General features: G+C 39.8%; 1 protein-coding gene across 1 annotated transcript in view; it reads right to left on the minus strand.

The window, feature by feature from the left end:
• The window catches only part of BAIAP3 (BAI1 associated protein 3), a 534732-nt gene that overhangs the window by 35131 nt on the left and 481867 nt on the right, over positions 1-17734 (minus strand). The window contains exons 29-31 of the mRNA XM_089682088.1: positions 14604-14675; positions 12567-12650; positions 4613-4733 (exon numbers count right to left, since the gene is read on the minus strand). Of these exons, the coding sequence (XP_089538214.1) occupies positions 4613-4733; positions 12567-12650; positions 14604-14675 (277 nt within the window). The remainder of the gene's footprint in view (positions 1-4612; positions 4734-12566; positions 12651-14603; positions 14676-17734) is intronic.

A 17734-nucleotide genomic window follows, 5' to 3' on the forward strand; every position in this document is an offset into this window, starting at 1 on the left:
TGCGAGTCCTGGACAATGGGAGAATACCAATTTTCAATGCTCCTGAAGTCATGGCTTCACACCAAACAGCACCATACTTGAGACTATTTTGCTGTATCTGACTCCTTGCTAAATTTACTACACCCTGCAACATTAAACTATTCTTACTCGGTGATTGAAACTATGTTCCTAAGTTGCTACAGGAAATCTCCTGCTCAGGAATGGTCTTTACTGAATAGGCTACCTCTCCTAGGCTACCTCTTGCTGCCATCTTCACCCTGGGACTGTTTCCCTAAACATCAGTTGATTCTGGTAGGCTCTTTTTGTTTACTCCAAAGGTTAAAATTCCTTTGGAGCTTTCCCTTTATGTCTACTGCTGAAGAACCTTAGGTGAACTTTATCCTCTCCATCTACATCACAAAGAGGAATTTAACCTTTTCTAAATGTCCATAGGTCATGTTGGCTCTACATCTATATCAAACACCTGGACCCATTGCCATTCCTTAAGGTTTACATTTTCCTAACCCTTGTTGAGCCTAACATTTTCATTACAGATTGATGAGCAACTGCTATTATTCCTATAGTTTTCTGTGTTACTATGAAAGGCCACTAGATGGAGGTATTACCTTTCTAAATTCTCAAGATGGTTTATATCAGGGGTCTCCAAACTGTGGCCCGAGGGCTGGATGCGGTCCTGGGCACTATTCCTAACACTGACACCAAAAGTGGGGCATAATTCCCCCAACTGACACCAGCAATGGGGCACTATTCTTCCCACTAAAATCAATGATGGGGCCCTATTCCATCCATTAACATCAATGATGGGCCAATATTCCTTCCAGTGATAGCAATGATGGGGCACTACTCCCTCTACTGACCATAGGCACTATGCAACTGAACACCAGACCTGAGACCTTGATTACTCTTACTGATGTTGGCCCTGAGACATTTTCTACACCTGCTGGCTACAATCCGGCCCCCCTAAAGTCTGAAGGATAGAAAACTGGCCCTTTGTTTGGAAAGTTTGGAGACCCCTGGTTTATATCAATGGGTCTACTGTAAACTTGGTTATTGTATGCCGGTTACACTTTGTACTTACTATTGGCTTTTGCTGTGCCAAATTACCTACATACAGTACAAAGAATATGTTTATGCAGGTAATGTCCTGTTGGTATACTCAGGTATTTTTGTATCAGATTTGGCTTTTCTATATCTCCACTTTCTTATGTCATACCAATACAAACAAAAGAAACAAACATGAGAATGCCTAGACATTTGTAAATGCAACAATTTTCTGGGCGAAGTGGTGCATTATCTGACAGAAATGCAGGGGTGCCAATATTTTTGGCCATGACTATAGTGGTAAATGGATATAGAACTGGGGGTTATACTCCTCTCTTAAATATTATGAAGAGTATCAATGATGACTTCTAATACCATAATATTATGGTTGAAGCGGTCTTGCCACTCATGTCATACTTCATATTTCACGGGAGTATCCCTCTTGGTTCACAACCTGTTCAGCAGAAATGTATTCAAACTTAATACACTGCTCAAAAAAATTAAAAGAACAGAGTATAGCATCAAGTCAATGAAACTCCTGGGATATTAATCTGGTCCGTTAAGTAGCAGAGGGGGTTGTTAATCAGTCTGAGCTGCTTTGGTGTTGAAAATTAACAACAGGGTACTAGATGGGCAACAACAGGCTTTGAATGAAATTAACAACAGGGTACTAGATGGGCAACAATGGGACGACCCCCAAAACAGGAATGGTTTTACAGGTGGAGGCCACTGACATTTTTTTCCCTACACATCTCTTCTGACTGTTTTTCACTAGTTTTGCATTTGGCTAGGCTCAGTGTCACTACTGGTAGCATAAGGTGATACTTGGACCCTACAGAGGTTGCAGAGGCAGCCCAAATCCTCCAGGATGGCATATCAATATGTGCCATTGCCAGAAGGTTTGCTCTGTCTCCCAGCACAGTCTCAAGAGCATGGAGGAGATTCCAGGAGACAGACAATTACTCTAGGAGAGCTAGACAGAGCCGTAGAAGGTCCTTGACCCATCAACAGGACTGGTATCTGCTCCTTTGTGCAAGGAGGAACAGGATGAGCACTGCCAGTGCCCTACAAAATTACCTCCAGCAGGCCAATGGTGTGAATGTCTCTGAGCAATCAGAAACAGACTTCATGAGTGTGGCCTGAAGGCCCGACGTCCTCTAGTGGGCCCTGTACTCACTGCCAAGCACCATAAAGCTCTATTGGCATTTGCCATTGAACACCAGAATTGGCAGGTCCGCCGTTGGTGCCCTGTGCTTTTCACAGATGAGATTAGGTTCACCCTGAGCATATGTGACAGACGTGAAAGGGTCTGAAGAAACCTTGGAGAATGTTATGCTGCCTGGAACATTGTTCAGCTTGACCGTTTTAGTGGTGGATCAGTGATGGTCTGGGGAGGCATATCCATGGAGGGATGCACAGACCTCTACAGGCTAGACTTTGGCACTCTGACTGCCATTAGGTATTGGGATGAAATCCTTGGACCCATTGTCATACCCTACGCTAGTGCAGTGGGTCCTGGGTTCCTCCTACTGCACGACAATGCCTGGCTTCATGTGGCGAGAGTATGCAGGCAGTTCCTGGAGGATGAAGGAATTGATACCATTGAATGACCCCCCGCATCTGTCTGACCTAAATCCAATAGAGCCCCTCTGGGATATCATATTTTGGTCCATCCAAGGCCGCCACCTCAGATTGTCCAGGAGCTCAGAGATGCCCTGGTCCAGGGACGGTCGTGGCGAGTAGGACTGCAGAGATACATGAGAGGAGTGGCAGAGCCATTGCTGACAATGAGGGAACATCAGACCAGACCATACTCACCTTAAAGGGGCCTCCAGTTCATCTACTGAGAGTGTTATCTCTAAATGCGCTTATTGGTTGCGCATCTGGTGAGTGCGCAGTCTTTATGCCATTGGTCACATCACCACATTACCGGATAGACCACCAACAATTGAAGATTATTAGATCTTCCATGCACTTATATTTGGACATTTTAATTATTTTTCTAGCACTATAATAAGCACCATTGGTCACGGCATAGTGACAGAGTTATATGATACCACTATGTCACTTTATTTGATTGATATAATAGCACCTTATCACTGGTCACTTTATTGAATATTCTCATTTATATATTTGATATATGTATTTTAGAGCTGCACCCAATTTTATACAGATCTGGGAGGAAATACTCCAGGACACCATCAATTGTCTCATTAGGAGTATGCTCCGATGTTGTCAGGCATGCATACAAGCACGTGGGGGCAATACAAACCATTCTGAGTTGCTGCAATGAAATTTCAGCAAAATGGACTAGCCTGCTACATCATTTTTTCATTTTGATTTTCGGGGTATCTTTGAATTCAGTCCTCTGTAGGTTGAAAATTTTCATTTCCATCAAACAATGGGGCAAAATTTTCTTGAACCCAGTACTTTATAGACAAGGAATTTCTATTCCCTCTTCTGTAACTCACCCCCCTACTCTACAGCAACTGGTTTCTGAACTGTGTTGGAGAGATATTTGACATTTGCACCCAGAAACAAGGGTTTTCCCATTTTTCACATCTGGCATTCTCTTGCATTGACCTTATGCTGGACAATGCAAAAAACATTCATATGTTGAAATCCATGGTTTATTTAACAAGAGGTATGTCTGAATATTACCTACTTTTTTACATCTTGCATTCCAATCGGCAGGCCTAAGGCCTAAATGAAAAATGGATCCCTTTGGACCAATTGAGTCCAATGATTGTATTCCTGATCAAATTCTTAAAGGCTTTTAATGATACATCCAGTTAAAATACTCTCTGCCATGGCAATTAAGGCATTCCTTAACAGTGAGAGGTGGGGTGGAGAAACAGCAGTATACTAATCTTCAAAGTGAATGGCTGTATAGGGGGGGTGTGTTAGCACAAGTCTGATCACTGGAGGACATGCAGGCTGTTTGTTCTCCCAGTACAGCCAGAAACCTGACCACGTTGACATAGATGTGCTCTCATTCCTAGTGTGGTCACTTTAAAATAGGAGAGTGGGGTTCTGGCAGGATCACCAGGTATTTCACACAAAGGAAGTAATACAAAAAGAACAGGATACTTTTTACACAAGTACATGATACAACAGGCACATATCAGGTATATGAAATGTGGGGGTAACATTCTTCCAGTGTAGCTTAGCAGTAGAGATACATGGCCAAGTACCTTGGACTTTTAGAGCAATTATAGATGCAATTTAAAAGGCCATCCAATTCTGCCTACATAGGCTCCTTCATGACAGCTGCACTCAGCACCGTCACACAATCCTCACTGCCTACCTAGTGGAACCCTGTAAGCATTGGCCCTTCAGTATGCACAGTGCAAATCATCAAAAAATATATGTTTCTAGTAACAAAGAAGGCAAACACCTGTGCACACTGCTGGACTGCTGCTGGCAGGGTACAATGGATCCTAACAGTAGTGGGTGGGGGATCCTCCAAAACATGTGGCTCTTGGCCTCTTAAAGGTTGCTAAATATGTGCTTACACACAATGAAAATTCCCCATAGGATTGAGTTACACTTAGAGGTACTTAAAACTCACCGTTTGCATCAAGAGCGATAAGATCTGCAGCGTGAAGCACTTCCACATATAGTTTCTGCTCCGAGGTCTCGTAATAACACTTCACACTAATCCTTCCATATTTACTGTGCTCAGCTGACCTCTGGAAAGACAAAACATTGTCCCATATGCCCGTTAGAAGAAGAGAACAGGGATAAGGCTACCAACAGCTGAGGTCAGACTTCTGCATAATACAAGTGATTACAAAGTGCAGAGCAGAACACAGATGTCATAGATAATCCTGGGATATGAGGCCAAATATCGACCGGACAGGTCTGAAATGTCCAAATAACCTCTACTGTAATTTTCAGACTGCCGTGTAATTGTTTTCCAAGGGTTCTCAAATTAATGATCAGATGCTCTAGTGCATCTGTCGACAGACCATCTAATTCAACAACAATCTTCCCATATTGCATATTTTCAACATGTTATCTACCTGTAAACACCTCTTTTGCGTAGACATCCAAAATCTCTGAGATTGCTGCAGGACACAACCATTATGGATGTAATGTCAGCAGCCCCAGCAAACTCAAAGCTGTCACTCAGGTGACACTCTATACCCTCCCTCCTCCCCCAGCAGGTACATAAAATGTTATGGGAGAAGAAGGGTGAAAGGGCTGGACCAGCACGGACAGTAATTAGATATTCTTAGAAGAGGAGAAGTCTATAACATGCAAAGAGGGAGGGGGCTGTGCTAGGGAAATGCCTCTTCCTGGAGTAGTCACATTTAAGTTCAAAGGCGCAATTGAATCAAAATAATTTATGGAAACAAAAGGAAAAAACTAGAAATGAACATTTATAATGTGCCTTTGAACTTGAAGTTGGTGACAGGGTTTCTATAAAGGAACCTGTAGTAAGGGAAATAAAAACCTGCTGTTGTTGTCCTTCCTTCTGAAAGTGCTAATTGCCTGGCTTACAAGCTGTTCCAGTGATTTATGTGGTTACTTATGTGCTCACTTTGTAAAAGTATACAGATTAGGAGCTCTGACTTTCTAGTCATTATTTCAGATCAGTGACTAAAATATTAAAGCCATACAACTAATATGTGTCTCAGTACAGATTGCCCTTTAGAAGAGTTTAAGCTATCCATTTTTATTTTATTTATTTTCTTAGTATTGGAGTGTGTAGGGTTCAGGATTTACCCCAAAAATAACACAGACAGCAAAAAAACTTGACAGATGTTCTTTTTGTTCTTATTATATCTTTTATTAAGTTTTACATTACAAAAACACAGCCCTATAACAATTACATCTAAAGTAAAAACAAATCTAAATTTCCCATCCCAACTTCCCCTCCCCCCCCCATCCCCACCCTCCACACAACACACCGCAGTCCGTCTCTCCAACAATCCAGTTCATATCTATACCCTTTACTCTTCTTTTTCTTATTCTTTCTTTCCCTCTGACTTTTCTTTCCCATTTTCCTGTTTCTGCTACAGTCATACAAGACATTCCCTTTAAATCTCCTACCACATATCAGATCACTGGGCCTCCAACTACTTCCATATATTTTCCGGATGTCTTGAAGTCAAACCATCTTCCCCATTCCTTTCTAAATGTTTCTATTTTACCTTCATCTATATGGTATAACTTCTCCATCTTGTTTATATAATCCACCCTCTCTAACTAGTCCCTCATTGTTGGCGTCTCCTGTAACTGCCAAAATTTGGGAATAAGCACTTCAGATGCACTAATTAGATGGTATAATACACTATTTTTATACTGCTTCACCGGTACATCTGACCTATGGAATAAACACACCCACGGATCCTTCTGTATGGTTGTTCCCAATATCTCTTGTGTAAATTGGATTATATTTTGCCAATACCACTGTATTTTTGGACAATCCCACCATATATGAGCCATTTCCCTTTGCTCCACATCCCCTCCAACAAACCGGTTAGACTTCTACTCGTTGTCTATGTGAAACACTCGGTGTCTAATACCATCTCACTAAACATTTATAATTAATTTCAACTGTGTTCATATTCATCACCCCATGTGTTAATTTAAACATTTTATTCTTCTGTGATTCCTTCATCTTTGATTCCCTTTCCCATTTCTCTAAGAACGAAGGAGGACCTGCCTCCCTCAATTCAGTAAGAATCTTATATATCCCAGAAGTGACGTGTTTTGGAGCCATACTACTGACATCTTTTCAAATAGGAGTAAGTCTTCCTCCATCCTCAGGGGTTGGGGCAACATCAAAACAAAATGTCTTAATTGGTAATATCTCAATTCATCTAATGCTACAAATATCTCTCTTTTACTCTTTAAATCTTGAAAAGTGCACAACTCCCCCTTAACTACTATATCCCCCAACCGTGCATCTACATCTACAAACCATTTCCCCAAAATATTATCATTCCCTGGTGGGAAAAAAATCAGTACCACCCAGGGGATTCAACAGTGAGTTATACTTCCAATCCAATTGCTTGTGTAATCCATCCCATACTTTTAACACCTCCTGTGTAAGTGTACTACTAGTCTCATCCATATTACAAAACTTTTGTGGTATCCAAACAATCCTCTCTAATCGTGTGTTACTTAAAGTGCCTTCTATTTTAACCCAACTCTTCCCCTGTGAGTTATGTGCCCAATCTACAATTCGTGAAAGTATCACCCCAGTGTAATAATTCTCAATATCGGGCAAATTTAATCCTCCTTTTTCTTTCTTATTACACAGAAGTTCATACCTAATTCTCAGCTACTTATTATCCCATATATATTTAAGTATTAATTTTTTTATTATCACAAAGAAAGATTTTGGAATGTGGACTGGGAGCATATGAAATTTATATAGGATTTTTAGAACTATTAAAATCTTAACCGAAGTTATACGCCCAATCCAAGAGACCCTTCTCTTTGAAAGTCTTCTCAATTCCGCCATTATTTCATTTATTAATGGGATATACTTCACCCGATATATATATTTTTATAGAAAGAGCCAATTTTACTCCTAGATAGCTCAATTCCTTTTCACTCCATGAGAATGGGAAGTCCTTTTGTAGAGTCTGCATCTCCTTCTTAGAAATATTAATATTCAAGATCTCTGATTTTATGGGGTTTATTTTCAAATTTGAGACTGCTCCGTACTCTTTTAATAACCTCATTAGGTTAGGTAACGTTAACCCAGGTTTCACATTATAAAACAGTATATCATCAGCATATGCCGCTACCTTATGCTCTATCTCACCTATCTTGATTCCTCTAATATCTACACTATTTCTTACCATCGCCAACAAAGGTTCCAAGGATAAAATGAATAATAATGGGGATAAGGAGCATCCCTTGTCTCATCCCATTGTACAACCTAAAAGACTCAGAGAGAGACCCATTTACGTTAACTGCCGCTGTCGGGCCATTAAAGAGCTCCTTTATACAACTCATCATCTTAGTACCTATTCCCCAAACCTCTAGGGTGTCTATCATGAACCCCCAATCTACCCCGTCAAAAGCTTTTTCAGTGCTGATCGATAATATAATTGTTCGTAATTTTTCTCTTTTTGCCTTCTGTAAGAGAAGCAATGTTCTTAGACCATTATCCCTCCCACTTGATCTCATTGTATACATTCAGGCATCAGCTCTTTTAACCTCGTAGCGAGTACCTTTGCAAACAGTTTTTTATCTGTATTTAGAAATGATATACTGTAGGTCTGTAACTAGCACATTGTGAGCTATCTTTTTCTTCTTTTAAAATAATCGTTATATGCGCTTGCAATGATTCTGCCCTTATTCCCATTCCCTCTCTTAAGGCATATATATATATATATACATATACACAAAACTTAGGGACCAGTAAGTCTCTAAATTTCTTATAATACCCCACCGTGTACCCATCGGGTCTTGGGCTCTTCCCCCCCCCCCCTTCCCTGCTGTATTCTTCAATGACGTATTAATTTCCTCCTGAGAGATAGCCTGTTCTAAAGACACTCATTTTTCTTCTGCTATTTTTGGGAGATCCACTGCCTTCAGATATTCCAATTGTTTCCCCCTCTTTTTCTCCCTCTGTAACTTTCAGGATTTAACATCATACAACTTACTATAGAATTTTTGGAACATTTCAGCAATATTGGTGGTGGAGTATACCATTTTTTCCTTGTTCATCCTTAATTTTTTCAATATAATTTTTTGAATTCTTTTCCTTAAGCCTTTCATCAAATATTTTCTTGTCTTATTCCCCCATCGATATCTTTCCTTTGCGATTCCACTGAAAATCTTCCTTGATTCTTGTTCCAATAGGTCTTTTAACTCTTCTCTTTTAAGTATGATCCTTGAATAAACCTCTGTGTCCTATCTCGTTTTATGTGTCTTTTCTAATCTATACAGTTCCTTCGTCACCTCCTTTATTTTTCTCTTGTGATCTTTCTTTTTTTAGCTCCTGCAGCTATCAGGATTCCCCTCATGTACGCCTTATGTGCCTCTCAAATAGTGGTCACGGAGACTTCCTCAGTTTCAGCAGAAAAAATTGCTCTATTTCCACTCTTAGTCTCATCTCATTTAGTCTCCACATTGCCCTTTTATTCCGTTCTCCACCTACCTTTAATTTTGCAGTAACAGGAGCATGATTCGATATAGACATAATTTCAATGTTAGATTTAATCAATGAATCCAATTGTCTATGCTTGATCATTATGTAATCCAACCTTGAGTATGATCTATGCGCCAGAGAGAAGAAGGTATCATCTCTTTCTCTAGGATGTTTCACCCTCCATGTATCCATTAACTGACTTTGATGTAGTCTCTTTTTCAACATTCTTAGTTTTTTACCTCCTCCTCTCTGCGCATTTGATGTCGCATCCATCCAAGGCTCAAGGCAAAAATTAGTCTCTTCCCAAAATCAAAATCCCCCTCTTAAACTCCATAATTTTTCCATACAAAAATACTTCTGGATTTTGATTCGAGCCATAGATATTAACAAAGGTGTAGACTTGTCTCTTTATTTTCCCTCTTAAGCATAGGAACCGGCCCTCTAGGTCCACCAATCTCTCCTTCACAACAAAACCCACATTTTTTGAGAACCCGATCACTACTCCTTTAGCTCTCTTTATTGGTGAATCCATATAGTACCATGTTGGGTAATACCTTGAGTATAGTTTAATATTAGAGTCATATGTTAAATGTGTCTCTTGTAAAATCACATCTGCTGAAAGTTAGTGAACTTCTCCAAGTAGTTTATGTCTTTTAGTAGGAGAATTTAACCCTTTCCCTTTATATGTTAAAGTTAATCAAACTCATAGCTATCTAGTATTTCTGTTCTCTTTCTTGTTTGGATGGAATACGGTATAGACTATCCGCCTCATGGACCTTTCTCCTCCCCCACTTCACCCTCGTTCCCTGTTCTTCTTCACCCTGTTCTTGAGTTCCAGCCTCTATAAGACTTCATTACTAGGCCATTTTTCAGATTTCAGTGCTAATATATCGTTTGACTAGTTAATTCTCAGCCATATAGTATATACAGCTGTGTTCAAAATAATAGCAGTCAGACATCACTAACCTGATCAATCACTGTTTTTGATAGAAATGATATTGCAACATGGCAAATAATTTACTAGCAGGTGTAGTAGAGTAATAGAAATCCAACAGACCCAACAGTCATGACATTCATGCTGCTGATTCTGTGTAATTGAATCACTAATTGAAAGGGGCATGTTCAAAATAATAGCAGTGTGGAGTTCTATTAGTGAGGTCATTCATTATTTGAAAAACAGGTGGCAATTAATGCCCTTATTTAAGGAAGGAAGGCAGCAAATGTTGTACATGCTGGTTACAGTTCATTTCTCTCTGAAATTCTGAGGAAAATGGGTCGTTCCAGACATTGTTAAGAAGAACAGCGTACCTTGATTAAAAAGTTGATTGGAGAGGGGAAAACATATAAAGAAGTGCAGAAAATGATAGGCTGCTCAGCAAAAATGATCTCAAATGCTTTAAAATGGCAACCAAAACCTGAAAGACGTGGAAGAAAGCGAAAAAACTACCATTCGAATGGATAGAAGAATAGCCACAATGGCAAGGACTCAGCCAACAATCAGCTCCAGGAAGATCAAAGAAGGTGTAAAGTTACCTGTGAGTACTGTTACAATTAGAAGACGCCTATGTGAAGCCAAGCTATCTGCAAGAAGCCCCCGCAAAGTCCCACTGTTGAAAAAAAGACATGTGCTGAAGAGGTTACAATTTGCCAAAGAGCACATTGACTGGCCTAAAGAGAAATAGCGCAACATTTTGTGGACTGATGAAAGTAAGATTGTTCTTTTTGGGTCTAGTGGCTGGAGACAGTTTGTCAGACGACCCCCAAACACTGAATTCAAGCTACAGTACACTGTGAAGACAGTGAAGCATGGTTGCGTAAGCATCATGATATGGGGATGTTTCTCATACTACGGTGTTGGGCCTATTTATCGCATACCAGGGATCATGGATCAGTTTGAATACATCAGAATACTTGAAGCGGTCATGCTGCCTTATGCTGAAGAGGAAATGCCCTTGAAATGGGTGTTCCAACAAGACAACGACCCCAAACACATCAGTAAACGTGCAACATCTTGGTTCCAGACCAACAAGATTGACGTTAAGGAGTGGCCAGCCCAATCCCCAGATCTTAATCTAATAGAAAACTTGTGGGATGACATCAAAAATTCAGTTTCTGAGGCAAAACCAAGAAATAGAGAAGAACTGTGGAATGTAGTCCAATCATCCTGGGCTGGAATACCTGTTCACAGGTGCCAGAAGTTGGGTGACTCCATACAACACAGATGTACAGCAGTTCTCAGAAACAGTGCTTATACAACTAAATATTCATTAAGTGATTCAAAGGAAAGCAGAATCTTCAAACATTTTTTAGTTTATATAGTGAATGTTTGAGTTTGTAAAGAGGAATACAAACACTGCTATTTTTTTTTAACAGTCTAATATTCACTTTTCTTCATTTTTTTTAGAGGAACAACACAAATTTGATATATTTTTCTTCATGTTTTGATTTGGAATATAATGTTTAGTGTTCCCAATGCATTTGTGTGTATGGAAATAAAAGCTATTAGAAGGATTTTGAGCTTTATTCACTTTTTTCAACACACTGCTATTATTTTGAACACAACTGTATGTGACAATACAGTATGTATCCAAATTAATTTTATATGTTTATTTTTTAGACAGAGTATTTAATAACAACTGTTTCTTTCATTGTATTACTATATAACGGAAAAAATATAAAAATTACAAATTAACTGTTTTCCTGTTATAAAAAATAGCAAATAAAATGATTGAACAGTAAAAACACCCCAAAAATGACCCTGTGTTTAGGAGTGTAGACACCCCAAGGTGATCTCATTTGAAGAAACATGCTTGTATTGACTGGGGAAAACATGAAGCTTGGTAATAATGTACTAGATGCATCATTAGTGCAGATCAAACGCACCTTTATTGGACATGATGCCTACAAAGAAATGCAGTGCAACTTAAGCAGGGCAAAAGCAGCCTCGGAATTGTAATGTGTACTGCTCACATATAGTAAATGGGATTTAGCTGACCTGCTTTTGAGGTGTGTTTCTACTGCACATACGCACATGCAGGAAAACCATGCCTGTCAAGATGACCTTCAAAGGAGATTTTACTGTCAGACTGTAAAGTGTGTGGTGAGCTTAAAATTAATGAGAGTATAGTAAAGTCATTGTTAAAAGAAAAAATAATTATGAAAGGTGTGCATAGAGCAATAATATTGTGCATACTGCAGGATGCCAGAGGAACCACTAAGATTTTACCTTTTGCAGCTGTCAGAAAAATGAAATGTGATTATAACTACTCACAAGATTTCAAGTGGAATCATCAAGCTGATGAACAGCTATCTTTCAACTGTATATTTAACAGGTCAAAAGAGAGCAAATAAAATATTTTGTTGTTAGAGTTTACATACATTTTGAATATATTTCAAGCAAAATTACCTGCTCCTTGATATTGTCCATGTAATATTTTTCAATTAATTCACTTGTTGAACATTTATTTAAACGCAATTCTTCTTCCAAAAACTAAAAAAAAACACAGTATATTTATTAATATCACCAGATCGAACATTTGCAGACAAAAAATGTTTATAAGCATGACTCAAAAATGGAACCAGAACCCCTTGAGCTTTGTGGATTAAATTGTTAGCCTATAAATGAGTAATTTCCAAGCCATAAAACATTGATGTTTTCTGTGTGTAAATGTACTTTATTTACTGTTTCTCTGTTTTTAATTTTGTCTGAAAATGAAGACAAATTAGGCATGACATTTGCAGTACATTACTGTCACTTTAGGATCAATCCCCAGCCACTTTACCCTAGATTATTTTTCTCTCTGATGCTTCCTATGCGTCTGTCTTTCCCCATACATGTGATGCATCTGTCCTCTATTAAACCTCCATCTCATGTATCCATGCTGAATGCCCCCTTCCATTTAATGCACGCACCCCTTTTAAACCCGATGCATCTCATGTATATTTGCAATATATCTATTATCTGAGTATATTTTCAGCCAAAACTAATTATTTCACATTCAAGCCACAAATGTTGGCTGGATATAAACTTTTACTATACCCCTGTTAATGTGCCTTCCTGCAACCCCTTTAGTCTGTTAAATCTTTCCACCCCCTGCACAGGTGTGTCTACTCTCCACACTGTACTCTACCCTCCTTATTCTCTCCTCTCCATGTACCCTATCTTGGTTGTCTAAAACAGGGTTCCCTTTCCTCCATTCCTTCCATCTTCTGTATTCAAAGTGCAGTCTCCCTTTAGTAACCATTCTAACCCTGTTCCCCTTTTGTTTATCTTCTATACCACCATCTTCTCCTCCATCCTGTGTACCACCAGGAAAGGAGAAATTGAAGATCAAATATCATTTGGAGAACAGCCATTTTAGGCTAGTACACAGTCGGGAAAGAGTCCCATCTACCTAGCATTCCCATTTTCACCCCAAGCATGAGTCAATTAAAAAAGGAAATTAGTGAAAATGTAATTAGGAGAATCTGTTTTCAAATCAGATTTTGTCCTAGTGCATGTGAAAGAGGGAGGATCTAAATGGTCATCAAGGGCAATACAGCCACTTTCTGCTCAGACACCTTTACAATAGCCTCATCAACTTTATCATAATAACTCAATAAATAATTCACCTTCTGACAGTTACCTATATGTCAAATAGGGCCATCAGCATTCCTGCTCAACAAGAGCTTAAAGTGAACCCATTAGCCATTGTTAATGTTTAAAAACCAAAGTCCTGAATGAAGACCACGTGGCATCTGTTCCTACCATAGTAGCCAGAAAACCCTCCATAGTGGAAACTAGTTTCTAGAGGCCTAGTGGTCTGACTTCCCTTATTGATGGCAGTTGGTCAGGCTTTGTCCAAAATCAAGGTAGCCCCCCCTTTTCATTGGCTCACTGGCTGTGGTTGACCACAGTGGGAGCCAATGGCTTCCGCTTCTGTCTCAGCCAATGAGAGGAGTCCCGGGCTAGCCGAGACTCCAGTGCACATCGCTGGATCGAGAGGGAACTTCGGTGAGTATTGGGGGGTGGGGGCTGGGGGGGGCTGCTGCACATAGAAGGTTTTTTACCTCCATGTATAGAATACATATAGGAAAAAACCCTTGAGCCTTTACAACCACTTTAATATGGCAAGCTTTCTTCGCCAGTCAGCTATGGGCAAATGAAACAAGAAAGAGAACAAATACAATTTTCTTCTTTTTCTTTTACTGCAGCTAAAAGTATTGATATTACTCCGGTATGGCCTAAATGTGTTTTTTCTCTTCAAAGGGAACTTGTAAAAGACCAGGTGTCAAAGATCTTCTATTATAATCACAGTTTTAGTAATGCAACTCTGAATTTGAAATAAAGGTTCTTGTCTGCTCTACAGGAAAGATTTAAGTGAAGCTGCTATTTGGCAAATAGTGCAGATGCCTCCCAAGTCCTAAATACCAAGCTATAAATATAGTAATTAGAGTCAATCACCCGGTAATCTCCGTTCCGCAAGGTGTCCAGTGGTAACCCTTGTCCTTCTGCGTGGAAAAAGTCTACAAGAGCCTGTCAGAAAGAGAACGCCTATTAATAAGAAGGCAATACAGTGCTGTCAGTTTGTCATACATTCTAAGACAAGTACCCAGACTCCTTGGCTGTGTAGCAGGGTCAGAGCAGTATGGCAGCAAAGTATAGGGAGCCACAACTAGCTGCTTACAAGAAACTACACTGAAGGGAAACTGTTTAATTTTATACACATTTTTTAAATTTCCCTTTAGATCAACAATTTGGACACAAGCATTACCTACTTGGGTGGAATGTGGATGGTTGATGCTGTTGGTCTCTTCTAAGTTCAAGTATTACATCCTCCTGATGGCCATTTCCCAGCCCATGGCCTGTACAGGACAAGTACTTTTGGGGAGACTTTCTGTGCCCCTTGGTCTATACTTGCCATCTCCACTTGTGAGTGCATTTCACTTTTTTTTCATTTTAATAGATTTGTGCATCACTTAGTACACTATAGAGTGTTTTGCTCTGCTCACTCTCTGATTTTATTTGACAGGAATTTTCAAAAGGAGATGAAATTGGAAGCCCTCATACCTCTCTTTTGGCAGATTAATTTTAAGCCTTTTAGCCCTTAGCCATTGTTCTATTGTGGTGCCTATTGTTATCTCCCATGTGGCGATCTTATAATGCCGTATTCATTCAATTTACTGCAAAGGCGTACCATGTGTAAGAGACCTTAGTATTAGCAAAGGTACTTAATAATATTCTGCAGCCCATGGTTCCTTAAGGAATCAAACTGTAGGCAGATATAGGAAAAAGCCCCCCTTTGATAACGTGCTCGTCCGCACGAAACGCGTCAGTTGGAGCCTAGCCGGTGACGTCACGCCGCCCCGCACCTCGTGGAGGCCGGCGGCCATCTTTGTTTCTGGGATACCCTATGTGAGTTGCTTTCACTATGCTCCAATAAAAATTTATGAACCTACTACACTATCAGTGCTTTTTTGGAGTGGGCTGTTTGGTCGAGCCCCCCCCTTTTTCAAAGGTGGATATCTTGTTTGAGTGTCCTGGTCTGAGGAGTCTGGATTAGTTTTATGCCAAGTATTGCTGGATGTCTGGTGTCCTCCTGCTGGTTAGAGGAAGGTGCATCCCTACCAGAGTGACAGCCTGCTAGATGACCCACATTGCTTCAGCCTTCTAGTACCAGGAGTGGTCTGACAACTCAAATGCGCACATTATGCGCTTTCTGGTGAGTGCATAATATTTACCCACCTTTGAGCACGGAGTCAACAACTTTTGCACCTTTTTACTGGGACAATTGAACCATTATCTGAGGACGTTGTTTTCATTTTAATCACTTTAAGCACTTTAGTCACCACTCATCTTATTTGATTTTATTCATATTCATATTTTATCAAATTTATGATTCATGAGTTATTTCTTTTTAGCGCTGCATATGTTATTATTATAGGAAAAAGAAATCCAATACACAGGTAAAAGGAGCAGTAATTATTTTATTTAGCAAAACTGGAAAAAACATTAAAGTGTTACTAAATCCAGGACCCTGCATTCACTATATCTGGTCTCCCACAGTACACGGAACATGGAAATGTAATTATTTTAGTAAATATAAACTGCTAAATACCTTTTCTCATCAGCAGTATATAGCAGTCTTGTGACTTTTATTTATTGTCCAGCCGAGTATTGGATAATCTTGTAGGAAGAGTTTTAATTCTCCTCTGACTGTTCTATGAGGCTGCATGACCCCTGACCCTCTGTCCAGACAGTGCTGAATGGCCCTGTACCGATCACATTCACCCTCCCAAAAACAGCAATATACACCAAACAGAGCATGTACAGACTTGCCACTGCTTCTCTAACTATGGCAGATGGACTGGGGACAGCAAAAGAAGGGAAGGATCAGAGAAGACAGGATTAAATAGCTTTGTTACACAATGCAGAGGATTAACCCCTTAGGTTTCACAGTGAGTATAACAAGCATGATTTACTGCATATACAGACTGTTTTTTCTTTTGTGGGCTTAGTAACACTTTAAGGCATAATATTGTTGGGATTTACTGTAGCCAGAATAGGAAAGTTCCTACTTCAGTAGTTGTTATGGAATTCTTACAACGTGGCAAAGACCTATATGTAAGGGCTCGTTCACACTTGACTAATTTCTAACTCTTGCTAAATGCCCTTATAGTGTTTGACAGGCATTAGACAGGCGTTTGGGAAGTGTTTTAACGCTCCCCAAATGCCCTAGGCCGTTTTTGAGGCATTTGCTAAGCATTAAAACCGCACCACAAATGCCTATACTGAAGTTTAATGGTATTAAAGTTCTGCAAACACCTCGCAAACGCCCCACAAACACCTGCCAGGTGTTTGAGGAGCGTCACCATAGACTTAAATAGGAGGGTTCAACTCCTCCTAACTCGACATGAGGCGTCAATTTTGCAGCGACGCTAACGCTTTAGTATGAACAGCACTGTGTGCTACCATGTGTAGAATTTTCATAGGTGTTTGAGGAGCGTTACAAATGCTTCCCAAATGCCTGTCTAACACCTGCTAACAAAGCTAGTGTGAACTTAGCCTTAGTTTACAAACAAGTAACTTGAAAGTAGTAGTAGATGCTGTAGTACTGAGACTAGCTGCCACAGTTTTTTTTTTACAGAATTCTTCTTTACTTGAGAAGAAGTAGATACAGAGCCTGAGATTATCCATTAGGGAAACTAAAATGCACACAACAGGTTTTTGTGACTGCCTTAAGAAAACTATGTATCTAATGGATTTAGTTTCTTTAGGCGTCAAAAACAGTTGGGTAGATGGTAGACTTTAGATTCTGGACTGAAATGTCCCAAGTCTTGGCTTTAGCTTCCATTTGGGAAAAGACTGAGTATATACAATTTCCTAGCTGAACCAGAGGGCTTCATGTGGGGAGTCATCTAATGACAATTGTACATGATGCAAGTGACAAACACTTTGACATTGTGCATTATACATAACATTTCTTATAGCAGGGCTTGAAAAAGCCGCTCGCCCGCTTTCCAAATGCGAGGAGAAATTCCTCTGTGGCGAGCGGCTGCGAGCGGTGAGCACAGATGAAGCATGGAGCGACTGCA

The sequence above is a fragment of the Staurois parvus genome, unplaced genomic scaffold (assembly GCF_062004578.1).
Source record: "Staurois parvus isolate SC_StPar_1 unplaced genomic scaffold, SC_StPar_1.0 ptg000018l, whole genome shotgun sequence".
NCBI lineage: Eukaryota > Metazoa > Chordata > Amphibia > Anura > Ranidae > Staurois > Staurois parvus.